General features: G+C 45.5%; 1 protein-coding gene and 1 long non-coding RNA gene across 11 annotated transcripts; both read left to right on the top strand.

Moving 5' to 3' along the window:
• The first annotated feature begins 602 nt into the window (after positions 1-602).
• Positions 603-13,447, top strand: LOC144149070 (uncharacterized). Of its 10 annotated transcripts, XR_013318162.1 has the most exons (6): positions 603-742; positions 840-904; positions 3,641-3,755; positions 4,181-4,305; positions 6,282-6,401; positions 11,964-13,447. It is a non-coding gene; the product is annotated as an uncharacterized LOC144149070 (long non-coding RNA). The 10 variants fall into 10 exon arrangements; XR_013318165.1 differs by lacking the exon at positions 3,641-3,755 and having other exon boundaries at positions 4,145-4,305; XR_013318157.1 differs by lacking the exon at positions 3,641-3,755 and having other exon boundaries at positions 609-742; positions 6,282-6,397.
• Positions 13,448-18,177: 4,730 nt separating this feature from the next.
• LOC144148295 (organic anion transporter 3-like) lies at positions 18,178-19,557 on the top strand. Its single transcript, XM_077679852.1, has one exon. It carries the CDS (start codon positions 18,178-18,180, stop codon positions 19,555-19,557), a length of 1,380 nt encoding a protein of 459 aa, XP_077535978.1.
• Positions 19,558-19,919: the final 362 nt, after the last annotated feature.

Below are 19,919 nucleotides of genomic sequence, written 5' to 3'. Positions count from 1 at the left end.
GAAAAAAGGAAACAAGACGAAAGGCGAGATTTAAAAAAAATGGACATTCTATAAAACGACTCACAGCGGTCATCGCACATTGCAGTGGGCAGCAACACGCAGCAGCAATAATGAATAAAAAAACACAAACAAATAATTGACAGCAACAAGATCACGGCAATTCAAGAAACACCGGTTTCAATGTCGCCACGCAGATAACACCTTAGAGCTGTGTCAAATCTAACGCCAGATGCGCAAACGATTCGGGAAGCTTATTCCAATCGCCAATTGTGCGTGGAAAAAAAGATGTTTTAAAAAAGGAAGGTGCGGCAATGAATTTCTCTGATCAAATAGGATAACCCGCGCGGCATAAGAAAGAGGGGAACACGCGCTTATCTTGGGATGCAGATAACACAAACGGGTACTGCCGATCGTTAAAAACAAAACATAAATAAACATATCCACTGCATGGTTCGCGGCAGTATCTTTTGTCTACAACGCGCCGCAGAAACAAAATTCAAGCGTGACCTGCAATCGCGGTGGCGCTAGTTACCGCACTTCATCACTGGTTTCTCTCAAGGACTCGTCGTGCGCACGGCACCGCATTCGTCCATCGCGCGTGGTATGTGTTGTTTTTCCTGTGGCGGTTGTGGCATGGGGTTTGAGCGCGATAAGTCTTTGTTCGCGCTGTGTTTCCGGTGTTTTCTTGATATCTTTCGCACGTTCGCAGTTATCGCTCGGTCGACAGATAGCGTGACAGCAGGTAAGCGTCATTTCATTGCTTGCTTTGAAGTACTGCGTCGCGGGGCGCATTGAACCAACGCCTTGGTTGAACCTGGCTTTGTTCTCCCCTAATTCAGAGCCGTGTTTTGACGCGCGGAGACTGACACGTCGCCGCGAGACACCCGTCGTGCTTTTAGAGAAGGTGAGCGCGCTTTTTTTTCTTTCCTTGAAGTGTTAAGACTTTCCCCTCGAGGCTGGTCGTGGTGCAAGCGCAACATTTACGAGCTTCGCACGCTCACACGAGTTATCGGCGTCGTGGCTTAGCTGGGCGATTGAAATATGAAATGACTTGACAAGCTGTACTGTAAATCACGCTTATGGGGCTTAGTTCATCTGGCACGGGAGAGCATATTATATTGGTTGGCGGTTCTAAACAGCCGTAGGTTGTAATTGTCGTCCATTTTAAACCTACGCTGGCCATAACTGTCGCGTAGTTTTCTGGTGTATTTCCGCAGTCGAGTAAAATTGTTCGAGCCCCACATTCATGTTCAGTTCTCATTACAGTGTAAAGTCCTTTGAGAAGCACGCTTACGAGCATGCGGCGAGTATTTGCTGTTGCTTCTTCAGTTTTAGCATATCGTTACCGTGTTTGCGTTAGCGTGTTACCGGAAGCCGTGGCGACGGGGAAGCCTGTGCCGGTAATTTACCGTTCGCGGTAACTCTCGCGCTGCGCACTCGACTCCCACAAACAAGGTAAACGGTAACGTAAACACGGTAACGATATGCTACAACTGCCTAATAAGTTTTACTCGCACATCGTTTGCGGCAGTCAAGCTGCCGGTTCTGATTTTACGAATCTGTTTCAATCGTCGAAGGCGTAGCTCACTATCGGAACCAGCGCAACACATTTCTGCGTTAACCAAGGTACAGGTGCGCCAAAAATGTAACTATGCAGCTAAATGTCTCCCAGGTGTCGAAAAGTGCTCACGTACTGAACATATACAGAAGAACAGAACATATACAGGCTGCAGTGCTTTTTACATTTTAATAATAATGTCATGTGCAGATAGCAATGCAGGATGAAAAGCTGCAGCTGGTGTAGAGAAACCTTTCCTGCGTGTCTCGCTTGCTTTGAACATTTTTCATTTCACAGCAGTGTACTTAGGGTTATGCCTTGTCCCACTAGCTTGCGCGGTGTGGTTTTCAGGAAATACAAAGCCTTCAAAAGCCATATTTTCAGACACCAAAAAAAATCAGGATGGACTAACAAACAATGTTGCATTTTTGTATTCTCTGCCGTCATGTGGGAGCCACGAATCAAGACGTATGAAGCCCATCCCACACATTGTGGACCACTTCAAGAACAGGATAGTCTGTTGTGCATTCTTTCATAGGCTGTGTCAGCGTGCTGAAGTCAGCTGGCTCATTTATGACCCACGAGTCTAGGTGCCACAAAGAAGCAAAGGATACATCAGTGCACTTTGACGACCTAAACAACAATTTTTAAATGGAACCAGTAACTGGCTTAGAGCAATTACAGGGCCCCTGCCCATTTGCGTTGATTCATGGTGAGAGCCTATTGTTAGCCAGTGCAAATATGTCGACCTTATGACAGCGAATTTTGCACTTTGTCTACAGCTGCAGAGCCAGCAACAAATGCTGTAATGGCTGTCCAGAGGTATTTTATTTAATATTTGCACAGGAAAAGTACTGAGAACAAGAACAAAATAAACCGCAACCCATAGGTGTATGTTGGTGGCACAAGGTGGGGTTTACTTTGTTCTCTTACCTCCTGCCAACTTTGCATCTCTTGGCTCCTGTACTGCCGTTTGAGCTTAGGCTGTCCGTGACGGTAGATTATCAGATCTAATTTTCAAAGGAACTGTGTGGACAATGACTGTTAAAAAAGAACCGTGTGAAATGTCTCTGGGTGTTCAAAATTAATTCGAAGTCCTGCACAAAAGCACACCACATAGCACAGGTGTAGCTTTGATACGTTAAACCTCATACTTTTTTAAATGCAGAGCATTTCTTTAACTCGCACTGTCACCCGTCGTCCCTCGGCGTTGTCCGCAGCCAGCCTCCCACTACACTATAAAAAAAATAGTTACGGGCGCCTGGTTTTGATCCCAGGACCCTGTGGGCGGAACGCAAGGTACCTGGTGCTCTTCCCATTGCGCCACAAAACACACAGAATCAAAGGCTACGAACGCGCCTTATATCCTTGACTCATTCAAACTACGTCAAGAAGCTGATGATACAACGCATTCACTACCTGTGGGCGGAACGCGAGGTACATGGTGCTCTTCCCACTGCGCCACAAAATCGACACAGAATCAAAGGCTACGAACACGCCTTATATCCTTGACTCATTCAAGCTACGTCGTCAGCGGCGTGGGTTGGCTACTCAGCGGTGTGATAGCTGCGTGGTGTACATGTGATACCACCAACCCCCCAAACACACACGTTAACGCAATACACCCACCCCCTATGCGACGCATTTACTCGAGTCCCCTCGCGGGGAGATGGGCCCTTTTTTTTTTTACATTTCTAAGATTTGTTTTGGGGACTTGCTTAAATAGTGAATTGCGTGCATGTTTCCTTCAAGCCACTCAGAATAGTTTGTTGACCTGCCAGTAGCTCAGAGACAAAGGCGTCTGCTGCTGCTTTGCACAAGGTCACAGGTTTGATATTTGGCTGTAACACGTGTTTCTGATGGTGAAGTAATAAAAGGATTGTGTATATGCTATGTGCATGTTAAAAAAACTCCAGGTGGGCCAATCGAAGGCCAACTGTATTCAAATTTCGCATCGGCAAAATTTATTTTCGACGTACAGTGCGTATCACCGAACCAATTGTGACATTACTCGTAGCCCTGTGAAATTCCTTGATAATCAGGTGGAAATGTTTAAAAAATAGAAAATAAACTTCATCGCAGACAACGTGAGACCTGCCAGCGGATCGTGCAAACAGCGATGAAGCAGAAGTGACATTGCAGCCAACCAGGCGATTGGTCCTCCAGCCAGCCAGGGGAACCAGTCAAGCTCTGCTGGGTGGGCTTTTCCTGGACCTGATGCAGACGTGAAGCTGTTGTGCGCATGTTTGCTCTGGCTTGCTGTCTGCGACGTCACTTCAGCCTGGTTGTAATGTCTGCACGCTTCTCAATTTCGGTTTCAGAGTCGCTGATTTTTGATGGTCATTTGTGCCATGCATACGCGTATGTCAGCTGCCATATTTTGTATCTTGCTGTCTTTTTAGGCAGACTAAATAGAAATTAGGTTTTCAAGAGGTCACATTTTTGAGTGCAGTTGGCTTTTAATCTGGAGTATTGCCCCCACCTTGTAGCAAGTTGTCGAGTGTTGAGCCCGGGATTTATTTTTAAATACCTCTACTGAAACACTGGAAGGCAAGGTTTATCACAAGTGTTTTCAATTGCTTGCAGGCAGCATCTAATAGTGGCGCCGCTGTTTTTTGCTAGCAAGAGGCACCATACACGGGGCTGGCGATCCTTAGGGAGGGAACTTGCCTGCTGCTACTCGTGTGCTGTGGACTCGACCTGGAGTAGGCTGAGCCAGCAGCTACCACAGTTGAATTTCTCCAGAGGTTAGTTGCTTTTTCAGCAGGCACAGCATTGTTTTCTTGTTTGCCGTATACTTAGGTGCTGAGTTCATTTGTTATCATGCCCGGAATTTTCTTGGTAAAGCTTGGACATGTAGGGCAGACACGACTTCTTAAATTTTTAACAAATTTTTTTTCTTAGGTATTGTGTCTGCCACGATATTCAATCAGCAGTAGAGCGCAGGAATTTTAGTAGTTCCGATAGGTTTTGTATAAAAACTATGAACCAGATAAACAAAGAACATAGAATAACCTGGGTTGTTTAATAAGAAATCTGTTGTCCTCCTGAGCAAAATATTATGGTGTTCTCGAGTGCCGTGGGTATATTTAAATAAGTTATTCATATTTATCATCATCATCAGCCTATGTACGCCCTCTGCAGGGCAAAGGCCTCCGCCATAGATCTCCAAAAACGTGGTCCTGTGCTAACTGCGACCAATTTATCCCCGCATGCTTCTTGATCTCATCTGCCCATCTAATTTTCTGCTGTCCCTGCCACGCTTCCCTGCTCTAGGGATCCCACTGTGTTACATTTAATGACCGATGGTTATCTCGCCTTCAGACGTGCAGTGTTCATATTATCCCATTTAAAATGGGACCTAAAATGGGATCCGTGTGGCACATATCACAGGCTTGGCTCAAGGCATAAGAACTCAGATTAAAAAAAAATAATAAGAGGATCCAGTAGCGTATAGGGTGTATGCACTGGCCCCTAAAACGCTCGGCGGGGCTACACTCGCAAGGAGGCTGACTTTATTTTTACAGTGAAATGCTGCCACACAGACAGCGCATTCTCCGACGCAAAACTTGGTATAAGGCTTGGTGTTCGCAAAAACAACTGTGTGTGGCGCTTTTTTTTTCTGGTTCATTCGTCGGTTTACAAATGCCTTGTCGTAATGAGTAGCTGGCTTTTTCTTTTGCTTCGGGATGCCAGACTGCATGTTCATGCTTCTAGAACCGCGGGCCTGAAACAGGCCGCATGATGAAAACAAACGCCAGGTTTTCGACCGTTTCAAAGCAAAGAATAGGGTACCATTCGAAGACGGTATGGCCGCATGCAACGAATTCACAAAGAAGGCATTGATGATGGGGTGAATCAATACCAAGTCGTCTGTGCATATTTAATTGCAGGTGAGGACGATGCAACGTTGACACTGTTATCTCGCGCCGCGCCACATGCTTGAAACCTTAATTAGTGCGTGAAACTTTCACTATTTAGTTCATGCAGTGTACTTTATGGATTATGCGCAGCCATTCGGGCATTCAGCATCACCCTGGGCTATTTGAGTGTTTTGAAGTGAATGTGCTATACAAGGCCACTGGTAAATGTGGGCTTCCAACCATTCCCTTTCGACTGTTTCCTAATGACCAAGCCTGTTCTGGGAGCTTGTTCTGTTCATGTGCATCGAAAAAAAAAACACTTGGAAACAATCGGCATAATCTTCGTCACCTCAAGTCAGTGAATTGTCCCTGCCGCACTTTATAATGCATACACACCTCACAAGCACTTCAACCCAGACCGTTTGCATAATCGCTTAACATCATTGGAAACCCAGTTTGAGGACGGTCGCGCGTTCAATGCATCAGAATACTGTCGCTAGAGCTCCTTAACGTCTCACACTCCATAAGAAGCACGCTACAGGCCTTGGGGAAATGGTAATATGAATGGCTCATTGCACATGCCCCAACCACATACAATATTGTCACAAGCTTTGGTAGAAAAATTTTTGTAACTCCAGCTATGGTCTTTTGGAGCAAGGCAAGCAATAAGGAAACGGACGTTCGGAGATGATACTGAGCTAGCGCAAAACGACTGCACTGCTCGTGCAGCTCTCAAACCACACAAATAATATTGGCTCCACTTTGTGGCTGAGTGGCCAGTGCATACACTGTATAGAATACAGTACAGCATGAATGTAAGCAGCATGAAGAAAATCAATCGTGCCTGCCCTCTTTTCCAGGCAACTGTTCAAGGTCAACCCGCCACGGGCAGCAAGTAAACAGGCAGCGAAAGGATGCGCACTAGCGTGCACTCGGAGTTGGTGCAAAGGCTGCGGACCAGTGAATCAAGCTGACGGCAGGTATTTTTCTTGTTTTATATGGGGCTTCTTTTGGCAGCCATTCTTAAATTCGCACTTTTTCAAAGCTTATAAGCTATTTGTCAGGCTAAATATTGCAAATAAATGAATTTTCAGTGTATAACACTTGAAGGTTTGAACAAGCGCTTACAGAAGAAGACCAGCCTTCTGGGTCTTTTTTTTTGTTGTCCTTTGACATACGTCAGTTTCTCATATTAAGCCATATTCTTTTATGGCACTAGAAGACAATTTTAGGAAGACAGGATAAGCATGTGTATCTGTTAGACGTGTGTATAAAGACGTGATGCCATCAGCACTTTCAGACTTTGAAAAGGCACTGTCTGCACTGTTGTTCACAAAGCTCAGCATTTCAGAAGCTGCAGACTTTAAAAAAAGCAGCAATGTTGGAGAAATAGTGAGTTGCGCCTCTATTTTGGTAAGCATCGGGCCAAACCATTTATACCCAAGATATATCAACTTCGAATAACCATAAACAAAATTTTTCATTGGGAAATAGGGCTTGACATAGTGGTTACAAAAGGCAAATCACCCCTCTTGTTTAGCTAGCCAGTCATCTTGTTTATTTTTTGTGTTCGGTGTTATAGCATTCTGCAGCAATGAACCAACAGGCTCAAGCAGTGAATTTATCAAAACTGGGAAGCATATTACCTAAACATATGATCTTGCCAGTATGACTAAAATTTTAGCAGTTCTCATTAATGCGTCAAACTACATTTCGCATCCTAGTTATGCCCGTGATGCTTAAAGGTTATACCACGCAAGAAATGCTGCATTGGGTGCTAACTCTGACTGTGCACAGTCCGCTTTACGCACATTGGGAACATTCAACCACCTCAGGAGCTGTACACCAGGGCCGGCTGCCTTACCTGCTTATTTCAATGCTTTTTATTCTCTTCGCATTGAGCTGTCTAGCCTCATTAATGTAGCCTTACTAAGATTACAAGCTTTCTTGTGCACATGGTGGGCATAAAAAACGAGTGTAACACAATTTTGTGGCCCTTGTTGACATTGCAAGTTAAGGGGCCTTTGATTTTACAACCTAATACAGGTAGCACACAATTTACAGAGCATGAAGGCAAAGCACCGCTGAAGAGGACGTCGGGCGAAATAGAATCGTAGAACCTCACTTTCAGCACCGGCACACCAGGACCATGGGGCTGTATTTAACCTGTCTTCTAGCTAGACCGAATACCGGTATTTGTTTAACAGACCTTAAGACGCACCAACAACCTTTTCATTCTGGCTCTGCTGCCAGGCAGGCTGCCAGCAACTGGTTACAGCAAGTCCAAAAATCAAATAGAATAAGTTTTTTTTAGAAAAACAAGCTCATAGTGTAAGTATTGGGTATGATGATATATCATCATTTGCTCTTGTTGGGAAGTTTGATGTGGGTTCATACGTGCGCACAAAAAGTCTTTTAAAGGAAAGGGGCAAAAAATGTTTCAGGCTGACCACGCTGTGAGCACTTGGCTACCAGTGAGGGAGCAACAAAAATGAAAACAGAAGTGAAGAAAAGGGGGTGCTTCGGCCACTGCAGATTAGTCACGCGAACGTGCGCCTATTAGCGTGACATCAGTGTGAAAGGCGCGGGTGACGGGTGGGTGCGGGAGGCACTGCAGGGCCACGATATTTTGTGCTCAGGTTCCTTGAAAGCCAAGCATTTTTGGGGCATGCCTTACTGCCAGTTCAGGTTCACCGTGGTGGCCGCTGGGGGACCGGTACTGGAAAAAGGTCCATTAGGTTACGGCGCACACTGCACCCCTGCGAGGTGTGCTGGGTAATTTTTACCTGATTGTAGGACTAGTTGCACGAGTCTTGTACATGAAGTGAAATGGAATGCCAAAAGCGAGGTGGCTAAAGATACCAACGTTATTTAAATTATGATCGGGGTGAGCATGTGCTTTGGAGTGTGAAATGGTGCAACGACTGCCACATCGCTTTGTACAACATTAGCTGTGGCTCGATCGGGTATTGCACAAATAATAATTGCAGCATTCAAATAATCGATTGTAATGTTTTTAAGTTTAAAAACTTTGTACTACATTTTACGCTGTCTATGCATACAGACTCAATAGAATCTAAGAAGTTTGCAAGAACGGAGTGCAGTTTGTAGGTTGCGGTACTCTGTTAAAAATCCTTTCTGTAATGCAGTGGTTCTCAAATAGGAGCCCTTGGACCCCCTGGGGTCCGCGAGGGAATTTTAGGGGTCTGCAAAGCTCTCCCTGATGCTCTCCAAGAACCTTCCCACCCCATTCACTCTTTCTGCTAAACCTTGCTGGAAGTGTGAAAAGGTGGCTTTGCTGCATCACCTATACGTTAAATTTCTTCGTTAAACCCGTTTTAATGTTGGGTGGGTTCAGATAAGGACAGCCCAAGTGGTGCCATGTCCATTTTGTTGTTGAAATGAAACTTTAATATTGTGTAGAACATTGTATTTTCACCATGGAACTGGCATTAGTTTAGTGAGAAGCACCATCGTTGATTTAATAAAAAAATATTTAGAACGCAATCGCCCGTGCTAGTTTCCACATTGCTTGGTGTGCCAACTTTGGGGACCCCTAACACGAAGCGAAATTTTTTCAAAATTTTTCTAATTAAACAAATATTTCCAAACTTCTCCTGGATTCGCGAAAATTGAATTTGCAATATTTATATTTTTTGAGAAAATATTTCTCAAACTTAGTAGCGAGAGCAATGTCGTTCAAAAGTGACACTTCTAAAAAAAATTTTTTTTACACATCGCCCTAAAGGCTAAGCAGTCTAGTTTTTTAGACGTGTTTATGAGGGGCTGCTGAACACCTCATACCCTTCTCAATGCTCTACAAAGAACATTTATCAAAATAACGCTTCGTGAAATGCGACCAAAAATGAAAATTTGGAAAAAAGGTCCACCTTTTGACGTCATTTAAAAAATATTTCTCAATTTTCGCGATATTTACACAAAATGGCACTCAATTCCTGAGTATTTAGAAAGCTAAACATTTGTTGCATTATTTTTGTTCTAACTCAGAAAAATGAGGTCACATTCAACACATTTTTTAATGTCCGATCAACGGTTGAGTAGTAGTAGCAAGGGGAAGGTGCAGCGTTCTAGTTCGAAGGCCCTTCAAAGTGTCGACAAGCAGAGGTGAAAACCGTCGCTGCCTCTCCAAGTCCGAGTTCGATGTTGGGTACCTTCATTTTATTTCGTTTGAGTTCGCTATTTCTGGGAGGATACGGGATGCCGAGTACTGGCGGAACATTTTTGCTTTTCTCTTCTTTGTTCTCAAATGTGGCAATATTGGCATCGTGCAAATTCACTTTTTCAGGATGCTGTCCACGAACTGTTTCGTACTTTGTGCGGCTTCGGTTGAAGGTCAACGCAATATATGCACAGCAGCTTGATGCTTCACAAGGCTCTTTACGCCGTTGTACGCACTTTTGTCATGTCCGGTTCCAGAGAAAAGCCACTTTGTCACACTAGTGACCCTACATTCACTTCTGTGCACCTCGAGGAACTGATGCCTAAATAGGGTGGCACCACCGTTATTTATACACATTATTAAAGCGCATATTGATGCATGCTCTTCAAGAAGTCGCTTGATTTCGACCAACCCCAAGCATGCATGAGCCGAATCAAGGCTGTGCTTCCTCAAAGAGTCGTAGTCTTTCTCGACATCGCAACGCACGTGAACACACTTTTTTGCCTCTGGTCAATGGTATCCTCTATCTTCGTCGGGAAGTAATTCCTACAGCACAAGCAAAGCTTCTAACCACTGTTTGTCGGATCTTTGAAGATCTCTGTAACTAGAAAGCTGCACCTTCCCCTTAACCTTGAAGTGTCCAAAGTAAAGGTTGGCAGATTTTGTAGTGGGATAAAAGTTTATCTTTCCAACAGCTAAAAACAAAATTTTCAAGAAGCACATCTATTTATTATCCCCGGGAGGCTGAAAGACGGACAGTTGGGAAGACGAAGTTGTTTTGCAGTTAGCGCTTTGCATGTACCACGTAGAACAGAAATACACATTTGACTATGACGATCGCATGTCAAATATTCTCAGTGACAGCAGTGAGGTTACTTGCTTATAAATGGGGTAACTTAGCAATAATGCGCGATTAAGCAGCGTCAGAAATATGAAACATATGGGTTTATGACACAGCTAGGGCAATGCGATAACGAAATAAAATGGTAGCCTTAGTCTTATGGAAGAAACAAGCTCAGAAACCTCACAATTATTTTAATGCCTACCGCAACTAACAAGTTGAAGAATGGGTAAATATGAATACTATGATCATCAGTTTTCTTTATATCAGTCGCTTTATTTTTCTAAACTGCAAAAAACAGCCATAATTATTTGTCTTTTTTTCACTGCGAACTGCTACCCAACCGTTGATTGGACATTAATAAAATGTGTTGAATGTGACCTCATTTTTCCGAATTAGAACAAAAATAATGCAACAAATGTTTAGCTTTCTAGAATACTCAGGAATTGAGTGCCATTTTGGGTAATATAGCGAAAATTGAGAAACGTTTTTTTTAAATGACGTCGAAAGGTCTGGACTTTTTTTCCAAATTTTCATTTTTGGTCGCATTTCATGGAGCGGTATTTTGATAAATTTTCTTTGTAAAGCATTGAGCAGGGTATGAGGTGTTCAGCAGCCCCTCGTAAACACGTCTAAAAAACTAGACTTTAGGGCGATGCGTAAAAAAAAAATTTTTTAGAAGTGCCACTTTTGTACGACATTTCTCTCGCTACTAAGTTTTCTCCAAAAAATATAAATATCGAAAATTCAATTTTCCCGAATCCAGCAGAAAAGTTTGCACATATTTGTTTAAAAAATGAGAAAAATTTGGAAAAAAATTTCGATTCGTGTTAGGGGTCCCCATAGTTGGCACACCAAGCAATGTGGAAAGTAGCCCGGCCCGATCGCGCTCTAAATATTTTTTTAATAAATCAAAAATGGAGCGCCAGTTCCACGGTGAAAATACAATGTTCTACACAGTATTAAAGTTTCATCTCAAACAAAAAATGGACATGGCAACACTTTGGCTGTCCTTATCTGAACACACCCTGTTGCTTTCTGCGCGATACAAGCTATGCGAAAAAGCCAGACTCTCAAAACACCTGGCAAAACGATTCGCTGGCCACCCATTCGGTTTCGTTCGCATGGTTTGCAAGCACATGTGGTGTCATTTGGGTGCAATCCAGTGTCCAATCCTGTGTGCAATCCAGGTTGATAAGGCTGACGGTGCCATACCGAAGAAATATAAATAACGATGTGCAAGTTCATATCGATGCAGACTTTCAACTGATCGTGTAGATCACTTTTATGTTTTACTGATTACCGATTTACCGATTCCTATAAGGAGTTTCCGACCCCTATGAGAGGGATCAACCACATATTTTTTTTCAGCTGACGGGGCCCACATTTCAAAGGTGTTCTAAGAAATAGGCTTTTCTAATAGGGCTGTTTATTAGACAAAGGTTCAAATGAATCTAGCTCTTAGTTTTTGTTAAGTGGCTAATTGCTCTTGCGGTTTTTGTTTCCTTTTCTCTTCTTTAGGTGATGCCAGGGAACACGGCAGAGGGTGAACATGGCAGTTTGTGTGAAAATAAATTGCAACGCGTTGTAAAAGACATCAAGCGCCCGCGTGGCTCACCGATTAAAGAAGGTCGCGGGGAGGTTTGATGTCAAGGTAGTGTTCTCGGCACAAAACAAATTGTCCTGTTTGTGTGGGGCTATTGCAAGAAAAGTCAACCAAACAAAAGAAACTCGGGCAGACAGGTGCGGGGTCAGGTATAAAAAACAATTCGTAAAATGCGCGAAAGGCGTTGGTTACCGAATCCTGTTTGATTGCGGTGGATCCTATGTAGTCCGGACGGGCAGGTGCCTGAACATCTGTCTTCGAGAACACTCGTCTTCCTTGAAGAGGACCCCATGTTCCCATCTATCTGACCATTGCAGGAAGCATGTGTGTGTGCCTCTGCTGGAAAAAACAGAAGTCCTGTTTGGGTACCCTCAGCAACGTACACCCGAGGTAGCAGTGGCTTACTTTATCTATCTTTTTGTGCTATAAGAATGTAACTTGTGTAAGCGCCCCATCCGTCGCCCTTCTTAATGAGGAATTCGCCTATCTTGAAGACAGCGTCCAGTGAAAAGGCAATAAATTTCTTGGATTCGCAATGTTCGGTGCTGATGTTATCGATCTGTTAACATTCGCGCGGATCATCGGGCAATTTGTTGCGGCGCATGTGATTGCTGATTTCTTCCCGATTGCTGTTGAATTACGTCAGTTTTGTGTGTATGATGCGGCACAAGGGTGCGCTGTGCCGGGATTTGTTGTTTTTGGTTTCATTATACTCAGTTGTTAGTAAGTGCTCGTCCTGTGTGGTTCTTCTCTTTGTCCCGCGTTTTTCTGTGCTTTTATTTAGCAAATAAATACATTGTCCAGTGCCAGCAAATCAAGTGGTGAGCGTTGCAACATATAGCCTGAGTAAATTTCTGTGTTCTAAAGTGAACAAAATATTCTCAGAAAACTATAACAATCATCAATTAGGAATTTCTTAACACCGTTTTTCTTTTTAGTGTTCATTTGCATTGGGTATAAGTGGTCAAAGTGGCCGTTTCATTAGCCGAACCAAGCTGTAAGCATTAAACATGAATGTGTTCAAGATTACTATTTTATAAAGGAATAACACTCCCGAACTCTGTTTTGTGTATTTTATTGCCGTGTTTTCGACTTGTGAGTTGTAGTGTTCTACAATTTTTTTCACTTCAGTTGTCTAAAGTGACATTTTCGAATATTTGTTCTAATGGGGTTTTAAGAAAATTTGTGTTTTCATATTCACTTATCAGCTGATCACTGTTGTAGGGTTGTGTTTTGTATATGTGAGCTGAAGTGTTGCCTGTCCCGTTGAATGTTACAAGTTTTTGTTATTTGAGACAAATGTTGTTTAAGGTGATAATTTTGAATCTTGTATTTCTCAGTTTCTTCTGGTGTGTATATGTAGTCGACAAAAACCCGTGATTTTTATTTCTTGTAACATTTTTTCTGGTCATTGAGCCAATGCATTATTTAAAAGGCTGTAGGCTTTATTTCAATAAAATAGTTCTTTTGGTACTTTGCATTGATGTTTCTTGCATGTATGCATACCCTTTCGACTCTCAAGAGATCCTGTTTGGTCGATTTGCAAAATAGTCGACTGGACTTTTTCTTTGCAGATTTTGAGTCTCGGTGACTGTGCTGCAGAGTCCTGCATGCTATATCTCTGGGGTCACGGGACTCCCTTTCAGCAGGTCAGGGCAACTTGGCTGGGGTCATGTAGTAGCCAAAGTAGCCAAGCGGGCTCTTTCTAGCCAAACGGAGAGTCTGTGTGACCTCCTTTACCTGATCTCAAAGTAGTCATGACGACTCTCTTCGTTTGAAAATTAGGACTCGAGGTGACTTCTTTTACAGAGTCCTGCATACCCTTTTCTGACTCGGTCTAACAGAGTCACAAGACTCTTTTCCGAACAGAGTCAGGACGACTCTTATTACGGGGTCATAACGTAGTCAAGCGGACTCTTTTTGTTTGCTATATCGGAGTCGCCGTGACTAATCTTCAGGAGTCCTGCAGACTCACTCTTGACTCTTCGTCACGACTCCCTCCCTAAGAGTCCCAGGACTTTGTTTGAAAGAGAGTCTGGTGACCCTCCCCATAAGAGTCCAAAGGTAGTCAATTCTGTAGCAAGCCAATGACTCTGTAAAATGAGTCACTACTGACTACCATTTTTCTTAGAGTGTGGCTTTCTTTTCTTCTAACGGAAGTTCAGCTGGGCAGTCGTCTGTGCGGTGTTCGTCAGATTCACAAAAAAGACATCTATGGCGGGATATCTTGATCGTTAGCGTGGAAGAAGAACATTGAATGCTGTCCTTGACTTCGTTCCTGGTTAGTTCTATTTTGGCAGATGTGTCTGATCCAGTCATCATTGAAGTCATCTCCCGACTTGCTATTTCAAGGTTCAATAGGTCAAGTAGCTCTGAGACTTCGTCAGGCCGTTCCACTCGGGGTCCTCGTGTTGACGTTTGCTTTAACGTTAGCTGGTTGAATTTGAGGACGAGTTCAAAGGGCATCTTCTGCAATACCGCTGTCTTCAACATTACCCCGTAGGACTGAATGTGTACACCATGATTCTCAAGCCATCTGACGTTAGTCTGTATACGTTCATGGAGCGTCTGGAGGCCGTTCAAGTCGTCGCAGGAGGTCACTTTAGGGAGGTTCAGCAATTTTCTCATATGTTCATTGATTAAAAGGGTTTCGTTTCCAAAACGCTGCTGCAGCAGTTCGATGGCCATGGGGTAGCTCTCGTTAGTTGTTTGTAATCCGTTGATTACGCCTTCCGCTTTCCCCTTCAAATAACTGCGCAGGTACTTTAGTTTGTCAACGTTGGCTAGCGATGAGTTCTTATGTATCGTCGATTCAAACTGGTCCCAAAATGCAGGCCACTGAATACATTCTCCATGAAAAGGGTGGATTTCAAGCTTGGGCAGTCTAATCTGAACTCGTTCTTGGTGTGAGGTTTGAGCCTGTATTGCACTACTCGCCGTTAAAGGGCACGCGTTTGCAAGATTCTTTTCAGCGCGAAAAATCATGCGTGCGATAGAGTCACGGTACTGTTCTACGGCTTCCAACTCATCGTCTAATTCCTCATCGGGGACGTGGCCCTCTATTTCTTTGTCGATATCGTTTAAAGGAGTCTGTTTCAACTTGAGCATATTTAGCTGTTCCGCCAGCTCACCCGTCGGTAGCGGGGTAGTCTCCATTGTGGCCTTCATTTCGTTGATGATACGTGTAGTTGAGGCACGCAGAGCACCACGCTTCCTTTTGAGACGGTCCATGATGGTACCCGGTACGCGGAGATGCCGCGCTAGCAGGTGCTGGGGCAATGCGTCGTTCTTGGCCGGTGCGTCCTCTTCAATGGGTCTGCTTCATCGGTAGGGGTCTTCAACGGTGTAATCCTTCCATCGTGGTCACGGCACCAAATTGTTGAAGACCAGGAAGCAGACGTATGTTAGAGGACAGTGGTTTAATGCGACCTTCTAGGGGGTAATTCGGTAGAGGAAGAAGATGGTGCCACGAGCCTCGCTGCCTGTGAGGTGGCTTCAAGGAGGTTGTATAGAACTTCTGGAGTGGAGATGGTGCTCGAAAACTGACGCCGACGGCCGCCATCTTGCCGTGGGTAGAAAACTCGTTCCGCGGTAGCAGACGCATTGCATTCGTCGCATAATGTACTTGTTTTTGCGGCGGGTTGCGTTATATTTTTGCTTCCGTTCTTTTTTTTGTTTTCTTTTGTTTTGTTTTGCAAGTTGATTCTCTCATGCGGCTACCTTCAAGCGCACCGAGCTTTTCTTGCGCGCGTTCATTTCGCCGCATGTGGTTTCGGTTATGCTCCCCTCTCCGTGTTTCTAGTTAAGCGCTTCGCAAGTCGCCCGTGTGTGCGCCGGGGGCGCACACATCTGGTAATTATTTACATTCTTGGGCGCTAACAACTAAAATAAACAGTAGACACAATGACATTTTTTTCTGCCCCTTGTGTCGTTCTTCGGAGTTCTCTCTTGCCAAAGAGCAGAACTCGTGTTCGTTCGATCCTCGTTCGCGGATGGATGCTCCAAAGGTGTAGAAAGCAGAAATGGTCTGCTCGTGCGTCGCGTTCGGCTGAGCTAATCGCGCGAAGAAGGCGTCGGGGATCACCTTTCATCTGTAAGTACTGAGGGTATCTGTTTGTTTTGGGTTTCGAGGGCATTACTAGTATTATAACGTTATGAGCGCACATTTCCCCGCCATTTGTGCGTGATGTAAAGGGAAAATTTGCCGTAGCACCTGCCGTCCGCTTACTGAGCATACCGTACGCGCTTGTTTACGCAGATATGCGAATGTTTTCGCTCGTAGTTGTGGTGGTCCTGTAGTCGCTTGGCTGCGCGAAATCACATGTTTGTAACCAACGTTACTAGAATTTGTAACTATGTGGGGCGCAAATTGTTTTTCCGCACTAATTTAAATACAGAGTATTGCTAAGGCAGTTACCATCAAAAATCAAGGCGCTCTTGTTTAATACATTTCCTTTACATCCGGCCATACGTGAATACACTGACGTTTCTCGTTAGCGCTGTTTCGTAGAAGTCTTTGATGCACCGCAATGCTCTCCCGCGTTCTTCGTCCGCGTGATTTTGTTATCAATAGCACGCTGCTCGCGTCTGAACTTGCGCGGTCAACGAGGTTGTGAATGTGATCCTCCTGCGAGTAGTTTTCTCGCGCTACTATCGTGCCAACGTGCGCGGTTAATGTAGTCGTGCATCCAATTAAGTAACCATCTGGATTTGAAAAATAAAGTCAATGGGAGTCCCATGCCTTCTGTAAAGTGCACGCGGAATAAAAAAAAACCTGCTTTAATGTGCCTCAGTGTGTGCCAAATCCATTTCGCAAAATACGATTGAAAAGCTGGAAATAGACCCGCCGCGTTGGCTCAGTGGCTAATGCACTGTGCTGCTCATCGCTAGAACGCGGGTTCGATTCACTGCCGCGGCAGCCGCTTTTCTGGTGAAGGCGAAAAGCGAAAACTACTGTGTGAACGAGATTTCGGTGCACGTTAAAGATTCCCCAGGCGGTCAAAATTAATCCGGAACCCTCCACTACGGCGCGCCTCATCGCTTGCGTTGCGTCAGCGCGTTAAACTCCACATTGAATCAATCAATCAATCAAAAGCTCGTGCTTAATTTGGTCTTCGGCAAGGGCAAAACTGGGCATGTTGTTTAAACCAGAAAGCGTGCATTTGCACTACATATAAAGATTGCAATATCCTGACGGATATGATTCTTGCAGTACTGCTTAAAAACCATTCGAACCGCTACTGCATTATTATTTATTAATCATTATTGAATAAGCATTCATTAATCCTAGCCACGCCGCTAAAAGAAGCAAGCATCAAATAATCGCGCTTTCGCGTGTCCCGCACTTCCAGCGTGAAATCACGGCTAATAGTAACCTTATAAACGCGGAATATCTTGCCATGGCGCGCAACATGAGGTAATTTTAATGTTAAGGGGGCGGTCTATAGCCTTAGCTATACCGAATAAACGTTTATTGAAATAAAATCAGGGGTGGTGCCTTTAGCATAGCGCTGCGCGTTTTCCCGCATCGACAGCTCTGTTGACCACCGTAAGATATACACAGGCGAAGTCGCTGCTTGAACCATATCTTACGTCGAAACCTTACGCGTAAGGCAAAATTCAGTCTGCCCTCAAATATCGTAATCGATAAACTAGCTTACCATCGTTTTCTCCCTTGTAAAGCCAAAAAAACGCGCCCGCACTTCAGCGTCCCTGCCGGCGCAGCGCCTTTTCTACCCACGGCAATATGGCCGCCGACCGGTTCGCCCGGCTTCACCTCCCGGCGTTGCCCGCTATGGGCGGCCTCCACTCAAGAAGTTTTATACAACCTCCTTGGGTGGCTTCGATGTCTTGGTCTTCTCAACCAGATCATATTTTCCAACAACTCATAACGTCTCTGCTGTTAAAAACAGCTTTTCGCTGTTCTTGAATTAGTGTCAAGGGTGGAGACGATTCCCCGGAATTTATTTTTTCCCACGCCTTCCGCAGGACGGCGTCAAAAACCGGACGCCAGTTCCTTGCAACGAGTGGGACTACGACGTGGAGTCAGTGGAGGAGAGCACAATAAGCAAGTACGGCCTCGTCTGTCAAGAAGCCTGGCTCGACCACTTGTCGTTCCCAGTGTACGTAATGGGAGCGGTGCTGGTCACGCCGGCCATTGGCGCTCTCTCAGACCACCTCGGTCGTAAGCCCACAATTGTGGCCTCCGCCTGGGTCCTGTTATGCGCCAGCCTGTGCTGTGGCGTCTCGCAGACCTTCGCCCTCTTCCTGGCGACTAGATTCGTCGTGTCGGCGACCGCCTACGCCTGCTTCAGCCTCCTCTTCATCCTGCTCTACGAAGTGACCGGCAGAGAGCGGCGCACCCGCCTGACCCTCGTCAATACCGCCTTGCCGATCACGCTGATGCCGCGGGTACTCGGCGTCATTCGCCTGGCGGATCCTGGATGGAAGGTGATGCAGCTCCTTTTCGTTCTTCCCTGCCTCGCCCTGACGTTGTTGTGCTCTCGGCTCGAGGAGTCTCCCTCTTGGCTCCTGTCCACGTGGAAGATGCATCGAGCGGAGCAGGTCATATTGGCGGCGTCGGCGAGGAACGGCGTCAACCAGGACCGGGCCGAGTTGACCTTTAGGCTGCTCAAGTTGCAGATGAAGAAGCGAGAGGACGCGTCGTTGACGGTGGCCATTTTGGAGGGTGGTGCCGCGGTAGGGCTGGCCTTCACCGGCGGGAGCGCGCTATCCGTCGCCCTTGCCTGGTTCTACCTGCAGCTCAACTTCTACGGGTTCCACTTGCCACCCGAAACGAACGGTGTTTACTGGGCAGCGACTCAGACACTCCTTCAGGGGCTGCTTTACTGCTCAATCGGATGGTTAGTGCACATCAGGGGGGATCGCGACGCCCTCTCCATGTGCCTCCTGCTCTGCGGCGTGCTCGCGCTCTTTCTGGCCGCTACGACATACGACAGTCACGTAACGGCCGGTTCTCTACTCACGCTACTCCTCAAGTACGTCTCTTCGGTGGTGTTTAGCGTCAACTACAGCTACACGGCGGAAGTGTTCCCCACCGCGATCCGGAGCATCGGCATGTGCTGCGCTTTGATTATCGGCAAGTTCCGAACCCTGTCCGCCGGTCTGCTCACCTCGACCAAGAAGCCGTTGACGCTTTTCATCCTACACTTGACGATGGCTGCGCTGGCACTGCTCTGCTCCTTGGCGATTCAGTGGCAGCCCGTGGTCATGGTCGCGAAGAAGCCGGAGGAGGTGGCGAGGGTGCTGTCCGTGTCCTTGATGAGCGAGGAGCAACGAAAGGAGATGATCAAGGCGTCCCTGTCTCCCGGATGCACCAAGAAGGACCCGAAGAGGCGGAAGCAGAAATCTCGGACGGAGAAAAGGCATTGCTGGTCGCCGGGAAGCGGCGTCGCCTCCCTGTCGGGGGCGCAGAGCCAGACCTCCGACATTACGAAACCCAGCCCTCTTCCAGCGCAAACCCCCAAGTTTGCGGTGGGTAGCTTGTAGAACCTTGGGCATGCGACGAACTCTTTTCGAGTGTGAGTGTCTGTTGAAGAGGTAAAATCAGGCGACACAATCCGCATTTATGGTGGAGCGCCTTGGGGGGTTGCATTAGCAATCAAGTTTTATTTTATTGTTACGGTGTCAAAATGATTCTAACGAGAACTGCTGTTGGAAGGACCTACACAACGCACAAATAAAATGAATGGCAGCGTAGGAGAAGAGGACTATTTACTGATGATTATTTTGTTTGTAATTACCCGTGTACATCATCGTAGTTCGATTAATCTAGAGACGAGTCTAAAAACCACGATCGAGGCAAAAGTGCAAGACAGACATCGCGCGCTTATCTTTTTGTTTTTTGTAAG

Source organism: Haemaphysalis longicornis, unplaced genomic scaffold (assembly GCF_048455015.1).
Source record: "Haemaphysalis longicornis isolate Haplotype H1 unplaced genomic scaffold, Haemaphysalis longicornis Haplotype H1 scaffold_8, whole genome shotgun sequence".
Lineage (NCBI taxonomy): Eukaryota > Metazoa > Arthropoda > Arachnida > Ixodida > Ixodidae > Haemaphysalis > Haemaphysalis longicornis.
This window is presented reverse-complemented; position numbering and strand designations above follow the sequence as displayed.